The sequence below is a fragment of the Lasiosphaeria miniovina genome, assembly GCF_030549165.1.
Source record: "Lasiosphaeria miniovina strain SMH2392-1A chromosome Unknown B0T26scaffold_6, whole genome shotgun sequence".
In the NCBI taxonomy this organism is placed as follows: domain Eukaryota; kingdom Fungi; phylum Ascomycota; class Sordariomycetes; order Sordariales; family Lasiosphaeriaceae; genus Lasiosphaeria; species Lasiosphaeria miniovina.
Window position 1 is genome coordinate 686932 of NW_026848225.1, and position 12701 is coordinate 699632.

Below are 12701 nucleotides of genomic sequence, written 5' to 3' on the forward strand. Positions count from 1 at the left end.
ACATACCGGTGTTCTGGACGTTCCCAAGATGCATACGGGCCCGTCCCGACGACTTTCACCTGGCAGCCCCGATACCTAGGCAGTGCTACCGTACGGCAGAATCGGTGTTGACGCAAAATGAGCGGCCTTGGCATCTACCCCCAATTCCCGGGTTTGATGGAGTGCTGTGGATTCTTTGCCTGTCCCAAATGAAAACCGTCCGATAAAGACATTGGGTATTTAGCCCGGCCTCAGGATGCTGTGGGTTCTGCGCCATGAGAACCGATTAGCCTCACGCTGTGATGGGGCGAAAGCGAGCGCCTCAGAAATCGGCCCCCTCTGGCCGGCTGCCTTGAAGTCGCTAGCCATTCATTCACAGAGCACTCTCTGGCCAGAGCAGCCAGCGCCTTGGCAACGTAATACTGTAGAACTACCAGGTATCAGTGGAGTGCAGTGCGACGCTCTCAACCGCGGCTCTGGGGGGATTACCAACCCAGGCTTCGTCCCTTCTGGAAACCTAGGTAAGGTATCCAGCATCTAGTTTCGGTCGCCCCTCGCCCCCCGCTGCCGCGACTCGCTATCCGTGCGCCAAACCTGTCCATCAGTCCATGCGTGCTTGAAACACTTGCCATAATTAGCCGGGACTCGACTACTATGCAGAAGGCTGAAAGACGACGATGCTGTGTAGCAAGGAGTTGCAGGATGCTGCGGCGTTGTTGCTGCTGCTGCTGCTGCTGCTGCTGACCTTCAGCTTCTTGACCGGCACCTCCACCGTTCCATTATTGTTGCTCGCCGGCCGCTGTCTGACAGGGGCGCTCTGCAGAATTGTAGCCGCCAATGCAGGTCAAGAAAATCTGCCGCGGCGCGGCGAGCCTCCTTTTTTTATTTCCTCACCACGCTACGACCAAATAGGGAATAGGGGGGGGATTGGAGATCGATCGTGCTCCGTGAGAGCGGCTACCGCCCGGTTCATATGATCGACGACCCACGGGTGGCGTCCCGAAAGAAGGGACGGAAAGCAAAAGGCTGCTTCAGGTTCGTTGAATCTCAAAGAAATAAGAGGTCAAGTCCGTTACAGCTTTTGCCATGAGCTTCAGCCAGGCTGGGAGCTGGAGCTAAGCTGGGAGCTGGAGCTAGAGCTGAAGCTGGTCTGTAGTGTCCGCTTGTTCCAGATTGGCTTCCTTAGGTTGTTCTAGAGTCGAGACCTCATCGGACGCAGTGGATCCTCCATTCGACAACGACGGCAATTTCAAGGAACCCGCAAGCTAATCCCCAAAGCATTGCTCTACATTGGACTATCGAGCAGGGACAGTGGGTCTGCCACATGGAAGGAGACCCTGCCCTGGCTGCCGACCGAGATCAGTCTCCACTGTATCGTTGTAGCGAGAAATACACTCCAGCGGTCAGCACGACACGGATGTCCTGTCGGAATCTCCATCTTCACAGAAAAACGGCGTACGGCCTTGAAATGAAAAAGGATCTTGAGATGATTGCCAACCCTATATTTTCTCATTCTCCCCGTTCGTGATGGCTCTTCTTGGTGTAGATATTCTCAATTTCGGACAGGGTCCTCCATTCCCAGAGCCAGGCTACGATAGGTACCTCAAACAAAAATACAATCAAACCAGGGCTGGAGTGTCACAATTCGACCGAAGGTCTCTTGGGTAACATTCCCAGGTTGTTTCGCTACTCGCTACGGAGTCCAAAGCACTCTGTAATCACGAGCCCCCCTTACCCTCCCATTCCCTCCTGGGTTCCCCTCGCCGTGAATTGAATTGCGTCTTGGAGCTGACGCGAACGTTGAAGCGAAGGTTGGGCTGGCCTCTGCCACGTGGATGCGTCTTGCTTCTTCCGAATGAATAACCGGGTTGGCATGAGCCTGTTTTGTGTGAAATGTATGTAGCGTAGGCTGCCTCAAAGCAGACATCTGATAAGTAGTATAAAAACGAACGGAACAAAAAACAGATAAACGGCAACAAGCGAGAGATGATATCCATACGTACAATACAAAACACGTTACCAGGGCCCAGCACACGACGTTGTGTCGATAGCCTCATCACATCTACATAGCATGGTAGGCAAGCGTGTATAGGTAAGGTATGCAAGGCGGCCGTTGTTGCCGCCGCCGCTGCCCCGTTTCCCACGACATGACATTGCATTCTGGAATCTAGCCGTCGCCGACGCCGGTGCAGGAGCAGCAATCTCAAATCTCATTGCTCGACCACCCGGGAACAGACGCTAAATTCGAAAGAGGATATCTTCTAGAAGCTGACATTTGACGCGCAGGATGATGGAATGGATGCAAGGGATGGCTGCGCCCCATATTGAGTGGAACAAAATGTCACGGCCTTTGTGGGAAGAGGGGGGGCCAAAGGGGAAAAAAGGGGCACGTCCTGATCGGATCAAATCAAAGTCAAACGTGAAATAAGCTCGGGCCGCTTCAAGTTGTAATCCCAGCGGCTCCATATATTCCATAATCCTACATTTAAACATTTCAGTTGAGGTGAAGGTATGATTAGGTGCACGGCGAAGACAGAAGACGGCTGTTTCTCTAGTTTCCGTTTCGCATGCAAACCTACCTAGAAGCCCCTACAACTTCAAGTTGAAGTTGAAGCTGACTGCTCGGTTTCGATCGATAACAAAAAGCCGCAGTCCCCGGAACCATGCAAAAACCCCATGGCATGGCCCCCATTCTGCCAGCCACTTGAGCCGCGGACGCGACGGGCTTTTTTTCTTTTTCTTTGTCAGGTAGCCCCTTGCTTGCTGGCCGTCGTCGCTGGGCCATTCGATTGGCCGCCCTCGCTGGCCAGCACCGAGCTGTAGCCAAAAATACGCGCTAGTTATTGACAACTTTTTTTTTGGCGAGACACGATGGCTCGCCTGAATCTGACCTCAGGCGCGATTTTGTAACCGCGTGCATTCATTCGTGATTCTCGCGACTCTGCGACGACGTGCCACGCTCAATTGAGGCTCCGCGACCTTTCGGCCCCCATTAATTCATCATCAGCTACCCTTACTCCTTGACCGACATGGCAGCGTCTCCAATTCCCATGTCCCGAATCGGGGATCGTGGTATGTGCTGTGACTCTGCACTCATACCTCACCCTCACCCTCATGCTCATGCTCATTCTCAACCCCAATCTCACACATGACCCTTTCTCCCTTGCCTATTTCGACAACACTGGGGTTATCTCAATTGGCTGACTGGCTGGCTCACTGACTGACTGATGACTGACTGACTGACTGGCTGGCTGGCTGACTGGTCGACGTGTGATGCAGCCTTCAACCACAGCGCTAGCAACGATGCCGAAGCCGAATATGACCGCCTGCGAGACCTCGCCCGGAACGAGGGCGACAAGATGAGGTCGTGTTTTGATCAGGTAATTCTGGCCCCATCTTTGCTCGCTGGACGCTCAGTCTGGCTCTGATCCGACCCTTCACCGCTGACAGCTTCCTCAACCCTCGCAGAGCCACGAGCTCTACTCCAGCGGTGACGGTGCCGGAGCCAAGCACAAGTCCGAGGAAGGCAAGCGCCACCAGAAGCAGCGGGACGCCTACAACAAGCAGGCTTCCGAGTACATCTTCCGCGAGAACAACGCCGTGGGCCGCGTCGGCGACGACACCATCGACCTCCACGGCCAGTTCGTCGAGGAGGCCGAGGACATCCTCGAGGCGCGCATCCGCGACGCCCAGGCCCGCGGCCAGACTCATCTGCATGTCATCGTCGGCAAGGGCAACCACAGCTCCGGCCACGTCCAGAAGATCAAGCCCCGCGTCGAGCAGATCTGCCAGAACATGGGCCTGCAGTACGCCACCGAGGAGAACGAGGGCCGCCTCTACATCAACCTGAGCGGCGGCCAGGTTGATGGTTTGCCGTCCCTCCCCTCTCAGCCCGGCGGCTACCAGGGCGGCTACGCTTCCGGAGGCAGCCCCTACCCCGGGAGCCCTTCCCATTCTGGCGGCGGCAGCCCCTATCCCGGGAGCCCCTATCAGCAGGGCGGCGGCCACAAGCCTCAGGCGCAGCACCATACGCCGCAACAGGGGTACCAGCAGCAGCAGCACCATCAGCAACAGCAACAGCAGCAGCAGCAAGGAAACGAAGTCGAGCAGCTTGTCGAAAAGCTGCTGCCGAGGATATTCAAGAAGCTCGACGGCTGCTGCATTGTTATGTAGGCACTTACTTTATCAGGTGCGTGTGTCCATCTATTGCATGGAAGGTTTTGGCGATTTCGGTCTTCTGGCTTGATGCATCGTTCGGCGTGGGATAATTCTGGTCGCTGGGTTATAGTGCCGGTTTCGGAGTAAATAGGTAGGTAGGGAAAGGGGAATCTGGCGAGGTCATATGATGATGAGTTTTGGGCATTGCCAAAACATGGAAAGTCCACAGGATATAATGGATGATTTGAAATTCAATGCATCCTGCTTTTAGGTTGGCTGCCTTGTGGTCGTGCCGTTACTACTCTCTCAGCCATCGCAACCCCCCAAGGTACGGTAGGTGGGTGGGAGCTGCCACAGCAATCACAAAACAGACGGGGGCGGCCGAGCAGGACGGGCCTTTCCGTGCTTCTCCCACTCAAGTCAAGGCAGTCACCTTGAACGGACGGTTGGCCTGGAAGACGGCAAAACCAAAACCTACCTCGTCAGTTTCTCACCTCCGCCCCCCCTTTTCCTGAAACATACAAACAACCGTCCCTAGGAATCCCCTCCACGATCGTACTATTAGGTGCTATTGATCGCCTCTCCTCCTCTACCAACCCAAAGAAAAACATCTCACGCCCAGCCAGCGGCCGTCTGTCTCGCAGCGAGCGGGCGGGAGGCCGTATCTCTCATGTCTCTTTACTCCTCAATCTCCTCCCTACCCGTCGTGTAAAGAGTGCCGGGGGTTTTCCTCTATTTCCTTCGCCTCGCTCATGTCGTCGTCCCTGCAACAACAAACACGTCCCTCCCCATGAGAGTCGAGCTGCGGTACTCGAGCCCGTTCCGGCCGACCTCGCACAAGGCGTCGAGACCCTACTACCGCTGCAGGAGAGGCAGCCAGCTCCTCACGATCCCTCCATCATTACCAGCAGCAGCAGCAGCAGGCCGAGAACAACAGCAGCCAGTGTTCGACTACGGCGCATACGCCCGGCTCGTGCAGGACAGCCTCACTAGTCACAATATGCGCGACACACAGCAACAGCAGCAGCAGCAGCGGCAGAACCTAAACATCGCCGCGTCGCAGCCCTCGCCGCCATCGGGAACAATACGCGACCTCCAGGCCAGTCGGTTCGAGATTGCGCTGCTGGCGCTGGGGATCCTGGTGCTGGTGGCGCAGATGGGCGTGCTGCTGTGGATCGGCGTGGTGAGGCGGCCGCACGGGGCGCACAAGCGAGGACAGCGCTGGGGGGGCGGCGGCCGACGAGGGAGAAGGAGACGGCGTGGGCGGGGGCACGAGGAGTCGGCGGCTGATGATGATAGTTATGGCTCTGACGATGATGACGAAAGCGACGAGGATTATGATGACCACGACAAGCACGGCTCGTGTCTCTGGAAGGATGTGTTTGGCGACGCGGGGACGCCGCTGCGCCACGACCGGCTCGTGCTGGGGTCTGGGTCTGGGTCTGCGTCGGGGACGGACAAGAAGAACGGTAACGGTAATGGCAACAAGAGACGGTCGCTGATGGAGCGCGTGCGCCGGACCAGCGAGCAGGTCGCCGAGGCCGTGCAGTAGGAGCTGATGGAGCTCGGCCGTCGCATGGCCACGGCGGTTGCCGCGCCGAGGCACGGTGGTGGTAGTGGTACTGGTGGGCGCTCGGCTGGGGGCTTGTCATCTTCGTCGCTGCCGAGGGACGACGTCGAGGTCGGCATCGCCAGCGGCGTGGCCCCGGCGCGGCCGGTCCCGGCAGCGAGCAGTAACACTACCGGTAACAATAACGCCGCCTCGCTCAGCTGTAGAGACGGCGCTGATGACTGCTGCAACCTCGCCAGCTCGAGAACGGGCGGCGGCGGCGCGTTTCATGCTGCTGCTGCCTTTGCTGACAGGACGCCGTCGTCGGGCTGGAGCTTCCGGCGGCATTCGAACTGGGTCCCGGAGAGCAATGATCCTTTCAGACTTGTCTGAGGTATGAGGCTTCTTGGGGATGGACCAAGTGCAGCCAGCGGACACCTATCAGCAGCGGGAATCCTGAGCTTTTTTTTTCTTCTTGACTCGGGAGACACATGAAGTAAGCCTCTGAGTGTGGGACAAAAATCGCTTTCTCTCTCCCAAACTGTCTGTCCCTCCCTCTGCTCTCTCTACCCGAAGCTGTATGTAGAATCGACGCTTGATATCTCTCATGGCAGTACACTCACAAAGCATAAGACTCGATTTTCTGTTTTGCTTGGGTTTTAGACGTGCTTGTGGATTCACGGACTAAAAAGGACTGACTGGAATTGTCCCAGTGATGATGCTGCGTCGTCGTCTTGTCTAAGATGATTGAACAGGCTTTTGTACAGTGATTGCTGCTCTCAACCCATGGGCCACCGGGGGGGCGTCGCCAATGACCGATGCTGCTGCTGCTGCTGCTGCTGCTGTGATGCTGCCGCGGTACCGACCCGGTTTCTCCCCCCCTTTCCTCACTCCCGGCTCTCGTGAAAGGGGGAAAAAAGGAAAAATATGTATACCCTTATGCCCGCATCCGAGCGAAAACCCCGTTGGATTTTTCTTCTTCCTTCTCTTTGCTCTATCTCTTTCTGTCTCCCACACACACACACTCCGCCCCCTTTCCCCTTTATAATTTCACGCTTGCTTCTTGATCTCCTTTGACGCCGCCTTGAGGCTGTAGTTGCACTCCTCGTACGCCCGTCCCGCCCCGAAACCAGCCCCGACAAACGCCGGCCACGCCCTCCGCTTGAACACCAGCACTGAGAAGACGACGCCGAAGCCGAGCCCGAGTGTCGACTTGATCAGTAGGTTCGACAGGCACCGGTCCCACTGCGATTTGGGCCCGAGGTATATCGGTTAACGTTGCGCATCATCCAGAAAACATAGAATATAATGGGGGGAAGGGTTTCTTGACGTTTCGTGTCTCTCCCCGTAGCCTTCTCTGGACTGCCTGCCTACCAAGAGAGGATTTCGGGATATCGAACACAACACATGGAGGGGATGATGAGGGGGGGAAAGTAGAACGCCTCGAACCTTTTCGTTGAGGAGTGCCTCGCTGACCGGGCGCGACACGGCGCGCGAAGGCGCAGGGGGGGTTGTGGTTTCGGGCATGGTTGCTGTTGTTGTGGGTGTCGTCGCAAAGTCTATGGGAGAAACCCGAGTTCAGCTTCCAATTGCACGCCAAGGTCTCTATTTCGCATGCGTTGTTGCAGTATTTCTTTCGGGAATTGGAATTGGACTCTCTGGGCTACGTACGTTATGTATGCCCTCGCTGGGTTTGGCGGTAGGTGTGGTGCGACAAATGGATTGGGGTTGTGGCGGGACGTTAATTGCGATTGTTTACGGAGATGGCAGCTTTGAAGTTTGTTATGTTGCTCACTCAAGATGCCAGAATCTGGTGGCAAGACGTCCGAGCTTGCTGGGTGCTTGCTTGCCTGCTGCACCGCGCCTGTTGGACAGCACTGAGCGGCCAGGCGGCCAGCTCAGCTGTTCCCGTTGTCACCCGAAGGCGGTGAGCGAGAGAGGTGTGCGCTGTGGGCTTGCACCGCCAAGCAAATGTTCCAATGGCCGGCAGAATTCTGGAAATTTTTGGGGCTTCGACGGCGGGAGCGACGCGGGGCGGTCGAGCGCTGCAGACTGGGCGCAACAGACAGAATAGCTCAGCAACCACTAGGAGCAAAAAAAGGACGAAAATCAACAAAGGACTCAAGACATGAAACTTTAAGCTAGAAGCAACTACAATCAATTATCATGACCGACAAGGCCTGGGTGAGTGCGCTAATCACCTCTACCTTTCTTACCTTCCATCTTCCTCTTCTGCTTCTCTCTCTACTGTCTAATCGCAACTTGCTAATTTGATCCCATTTCTCGACAACTAGCTGGGCGAAGCGGCCCTCGTCAGGGAGGTACGGATGCTGGACCGGAAAGACGGCGAGACGGTGGCGGACAAGCTCGAGCGACTATGGGACACGCAAGCCCAATGCCATGGCGGCAGCTTCCACGCCGCCGAGGAAATGCTGCTGCGCTGGCTGCTGAAGAACATGGCCGGCCCCCCCACCTCTACTGCCGCCGAGACCATCCGGCGCTGTCCCCGCGCCTGGGACATCCTCGGCGCCATCTTCTCGCGGATACCCCTCTTCTCTCTCGCAAAGTCGCTCGCCGACCGCCGCTTCGTGAACGTCCTCCAGCAGACGCTCAAGGACATCTCCAGGCCTCAGCAGCAACAGCCGCAGGTGGCTGCCCAACTTGGCGGCGCCGACTCCGACGTCGAGATGGCCAATGCCTCGCCCCCACCGTCTCCAACGGGCACGCGCAAGCGCAAGCGCTCCGTGTCAACCACTCTCGACTTGGATGTCCAGAGCCAGCTCTCGGGCTGTCTCGAAACGGCCGAGTCCGTCTTCGAGGCGCTACGGACGCTGCTGTCTCGGTGCGAGCTCAGATCGTCCGACGGACTGCCCAGTCAGCGCATGGGAGCCGAGCACGTCAAGTCCTTGTTCTCCTCGTCAGCCACCAAGACCATGGAAATTCTGGTCCCGCTCCTCACCCTGTGCCGTCTCGCCGTGAACAGAAGCCAGGAAACGCCGCTCAAGGGACAGGCCGAGTGGCTGTCGACTTTTAGCTCCATCTGGGATCTCCATCTTCAGAGTTCCAGTGATGCTGCAGACGTCGCAGCTCATCTGTCTGGGCTGGGAACCAGCTTGCTTGGCAACCTGACAGGCTTTGCGCCGCAGAAGACGCTCGGTATCAGCGCGGCTGTGCAGCAGCGGTGGGCGCGAGACCTCCGTCGCTTTCTAGCCCGCAACGTCATTCTCCCCTCAAGGGCCGCCTTCCTCAACAGGGGAAGCCAGGAAGTCATCCAGGTCACCGTCAACATGGCCATGGTCTCGGCCGCTGTGTCGTACCCTGTTCTCTTTGACCTCGTCAGCAAGCAGCGCCGTATTTTGGGCGACAAGACTGCCAAAAAGGACTACGATGCTTGGATCCAGGCTGTCTTTGACGCCACTATCACTGCCCTGCAGTCCCGCGGCCGCGAGAAAAACCGGGTGATAGTTGGCACGATAATGGACATAGCTGCTGAGCGCAATACGGCGCTCTCGGCCACGAGCCTCCGCACCGTTTGCAAGGACTATGCCATCGGGCCTAAGGATGACTGGAAGCTATTGCTTTCCATTGTCAAGCTCAACCCCGACGTTTTCTTGGTCTCGCAGGACGGCCAGGTGCTTCTCGAACAAGTTCTGGAGAAGACGCGGGAGTCGCAGTCTTTCGAGGCTGATCTCTTTGCTAAGGCCTTGCAGTTCATCGTGTCGCTCGCTAAGGGATATGCCAAGGCGCGCGATCTCTCGAGCTTTGTCAAGGTTTGGCTGAAGTATCTCGCCGTCGCTGAGGCCCCTGTCAAGCTGGAGCCCCTGTGGTCCCAACAAGAACTCGTTACTACTGTGGCGGGGCTGCTTGAGACGTCTCTCAATGCCAAACAGCTCTTGGAGATTCTGGACTGGCTCTCGGCCCTCACTCAGCCAGCCGAGATTGTAGCAAGAATTCACATCCTCGAAGCTATCTCAGGTGGCCTTTCACAGGAGGAGTTCGTTGATGCCGCTAGTATGAAGACCTTTGAGGCAGCGTTTGCGACCAAAATCTCACGGAAAGAGCTCTCGAGCTCCGTATCTGCATCGCGATGGATGATCGCCGAGAAGACGCTTTCCAGGGGAACCCTTGAAGAATCTGACCAGGTCTTGTCTCGGGTGAAGTCGGAGCTCGTTCGCGCGCTCCAAAAGTCTCCAGTGTACCGAGAAGATACCTTGGCTGCGTTCAAATGCTGCGCAGCGCTTTGGCTTTCAAACTACCCACACGGCGAGCACGAGAGCGAGGCGGCTACTCTCGCATGTGCATTCCTTGACAGGCTTGATGAGGGCGACGGACACTCAAAGTCGTCTAGTTGGAGCAATACCGAGACATCGATAAACCAGGAGACCTACACCTCCTGGATTCTTTCCAGCATAGTGAGGTAGGGCTCACATCGTGTCTACTTTCACCGAACTACACTAAAATATGCACAGCTTGGTTGTCGAGAAGAAAAAAAGCGTTCCAAACATCATACTTTCGCTCCTGTCTCCTGGCGAGGAGGACGACACAGAAGCCCTCGAGTCCATCATGTCAGCGTCGCGCCTGCTGCTTGAAAATGAAACCATTACAAACAACTACTACCTCATGCGTAAGTTCAGATGAGGGAAACCTTATTATCTGAAGCTAGACGTGCACCTACTTACATTCATCAGATGAGCTGCTGGAAACAATGATTTCACGGATTGACTCGTCCAAATCCAGGAGGTCTAGTTCAACGACAAGAGTAGCCGTCCAGTTTCTGCTTGACGTCCCGATGGATGCGCTTAGCCGTAGCCAGCGAGAGGACATTATGAAGCGCCTAGTCTTGCCGTTGTGCCGGAACCAGGATAAGCCTGAGAAGGTTGGAGTCGAGTTTTGGAAACCCGTGCTGAGTCTGATGGTGAAGCTAATGGGCAGACCAACGTTCTACGATGTAAGTGCCCATGCTTGGAACCGGAGAGTACCGCCAGCTGACAAGGACGACAGGAGATGAGCTTCGCGCAGCTAGAGGCAATAGGGAGGTCGATACGAAAGTCACATCGCCGATCCAAGGAAGGGAGCTCGGCAGATGACGTGTCAGAAGAGTGGGCCGACTTTCAGCTACTGAAACAGCTGGCCGAGTTGACTATACGGTACGTGTCGGGTCGCAACCCATACCATGCCCAATCCGTAGGCTGACGTTGGTGTGCTTGTAGGCAAATGGCGAATGGGAATCTTGAGGAGCGCGAGAAGGCGTATCTCACCGGCGCTGTTGCTGTTCTTGAGTGTCCATGCCAAGACTCGGACGTGGAGCCGCGCCTTGCCCTCATCCAGTCCTTCATCTCCGTGATCCAACACTCTCCCTCGGTCGTGAAGTCAAGTTTTGAGCTCGAGGGCTTGAAAACCAGCCATCTGCTACCAATAGCCGTGCCACCCATCACATCTGGAAAGTGGCGCGGTAAGGGCCTGCTGCCGTTCCTGACAGCCCTGGAGGCCATGGGCGTACTGGATCACTCGTCTGTTGCCAAAGCGCTCTCGGGTGCCGTGCCGTCCTTGTTGGAGGCCGGCAACTGGCTTCTTGAACACGGCGTCCAGGGTGGGATGGAAACGCGAATGTTTCTTGCAAAGCACTTCACAGCAGCCATGGGCTCCCCGTTAAAGATAAAACTCCCTGCCCGGGACGGCCTGGACGTAACAGAAATAGGACCTGCTCTCGACCGGGCGGCCGTAGTTGGCAAGACGGCGGTGCTGGAGTATGTTGACGCGGCAACTCAGGATGCGGATGACGGCACGAGGCTCGGATATCTCCAGGAACTCTTGCTCCAGGATAGCGATAGCTCGGGCTCGTTGGCTCATCTGTTGGTGGTTCACAGGCTGGTGCATCATATTTCTGCAGGCTCTCGACCGGCAACTTTGCCAGACAGCCACAGCGGGTTCGATCTCGCACAGACCCACAACATCCTCTGCAACCGGTTGCGGGCCACCGTGGACCTGAGCGAGTTTATTCTGACTACCCGGACGCTCTACCTGCTGCTCGACCAGAAGGCGGCGAGCATGACACAGTGGAATATTGAGCTCACGCTCAGCAGCATTTCGGCCCTATGCTCCAGGGAAGAGGCGGCGCCTACCTCGTCCCCCAAGACATACCACTGCCTGTGCCAGCTGGTCGAGGTGGTCATCAAGCGCCACAGACGCCGGCTCGATGGCCACTTCCACATCCTCGTCACGGTGCTGCAGTCGCTTCTGCGCCGTCTCATGTCTCTAGCTTCTTCTACCTCTCAGCAACCGCACGACATGGCCAGCAACGTCCCGGCACCTCAGAGCCAGCACTGGGAGAAGCAAGCCCGGCTCTTTGCGCGCCTGGTGACGCTCGTGTGCGAGCCGACAGCGGCCTCGGTGTCGTCGTCATCGTCGTCGTCGTCGCGCCCCGGCAGCGTGCTCGTCTCGGAGCGGGACCGCGCCAAGCGCTACGCCGGCCAGCACATGGGCCTCGTGCTGATGCAGTACGTCAAGCTGCAGCTGGAGCTCGCGCCGCTCCCGCTCGCGGTGCGCGAGCCGCTCGATACGGCCATGTACTCGGTGCTGCAGATCACGACACCCGACGGGCTGCAGATCATGAGCGACGCCATGGATCCCAGCGGGCGCATCATCTTCAAGGAGCTGTACAGGCAATATCAAAAGTTTGGCAAGTGGGAGGGCGTGTGAGCGCGGTCAGACTTGTTTATATATGTTTTGCCGCTGTATATAGACATGTGCTATATAGAGATAGATATATGCCATCAGGGGTTAAGTGGACATGTTTGTTATGTAAGATCTACATAGCGATTTTCTCAGTGGCTCACGAAATGGCATGAGATTGAGTATTTAGCTACCTGTCATAGGAAATCGTGGTCTAGTATCGCTAAGATACGAAGATTCTCCAGACCGCATCCCGTGGAAAACGGCACCTAATTGTGATCCGAGACGACTAGGTAAAAGAAGCCCAGTGCAGCAAGAGCATTGCGTCAACCAAAGGCACACT

General features: G+C 56.7%; 5 protein-coding genes across 5 annotated transcripts; 4 read left to right on the forward strand and 1 right to left on the reverse strand.

The window, feature by feature from the left end:
- Positions 1-656: 656 nt before the first annotated feature.
- Positions 657-1248, forward strand: B0T26DRAFT_678622 (uncharacterized protein; the record flags this gene model as incomplete). Its single annotated transcript, XM_060440248.1, has 3 exons — positions 657-806; positions 899-1014; positions 1176-1248. 3 exons carry the CDS (start codon positions 657-659, stop codon positions 1246-1248), a joined length of 339 nt encoding a protein of 112 aa, XP_060292464.1.
- A 1760-nt stretch (positions 1249-3008) lies between these two features.
- On the forward strand, positions 3009-4152 carry B0T26DRAFT_654595 (uncharacterized protein; the record flags this gene model as incomplete). Its single annotated transcript, XM_060438561.1, has 3 exons — positions 3009-3051; positions 3259-3359; positions 3448-4152. 3 exons carry the CDS (start codon positions 3009-3011, stop codon positions 4150-4152), a joined length of 849 nt encoding a protein of 282 aa, XP_060292465.1.
- Positions 4153-4927: 775 nt separating this feature from the next.
- Positions 4928-6079, forward strand: B0T26DRAFT_678624 (uncharacterized protein; the record flags this gene model as incomplete). Its single annotated transcript, XM_060440249.1, has 2 exons — positions 4928-5685; positions 5755-6079. 2 exons carry the CDS (start codon positions 4928-4930, stop codon positions 6077-6079), a joined length of 1083 nt encoding a protein of 360 aa, XP_060292466.1.
- Positions 6080-6380: 301 nt separating this feature from the next.
- Positions 6381-7545, reverse strand: B0T26DRAFT_720627 (uncharacterized protein). Its single transcript, XM_060442498.1, has 3 exons — positions 7358-7545; positions 7136-7245; positions 6381-6931 (listed from the first exon to the last, which is right to left on the reverse strand). The coding sequence occupies exons 2-3, from the start codon at positions 7211-7213 to the stop codon at positions 6737-6739; spliced, it is 273 nt and encodes a 90-aa protein (XP_060292467.1). The 5' UTR covers positions 7214-7245; positions 7358-7545; the 3' UTR covers positions 6381-6736.
- A 204-nt stretch (positions 7546-7749) lies between these two features.
- Positions 7750-12625, forward strand: B0T26DRAFT_396664 (Urb2/Npa2 family-domain-containing protein). Its single transcript, XM_060434787.1, has 6 exons — positions 7750-7870; positions 7981-10103; positions 10156-10310; positions 10375-10634; positions 10688-10833; positions 10897-12625. Exons 1-6 carry the CDS (start codon positions 7853-7855, stop codon positions 12383-12385), a joined length of 4191 nt encoding a protein of 1396 aa, XP_060292468.1. The 5' UTR covers positions 7750-7852; the 3' UTR covers positions 12386-12625.
- The last annotated feature ends 76 nt before the right edge of the window (positions 12626-12701 follow it).

Bases quoted from the DNA above. Each gene is read 5' to 3' on its own strand.
- B0T26DRAFT_720627 (XM_060442498.1), bottom strand. From the start codon at position 7,213: ATGCCCGAAACCACAACCCCCCCTGCGCCTTCGCGCGCCGTGTCGCGC. The intron at 6,932-7,135 runs GTTCGAGGCGTT...CCCAAATCGCAG, and splicing joins AGGCACTCCTCAACGAAAAG to TGGGACCGGTGCCTGTCGAA.
- B0T26DRAFT_396664 (XM_060434787.1), top strand. The intron at 10,311-10,374 runs GTAAGTTCAGAT...TACATTCATCAG, and splicing joins AAACAACTACTACCTCATGC to ATGAGCTGCTGGAAACAATG. The intron at 10,834-10,896 runs GTACGTGTCGGG...GTGTGCTTGTAG, and splicing joins CTGGCCGAGTTGACTATACG to GCAAATGGCGAATGGGAATC.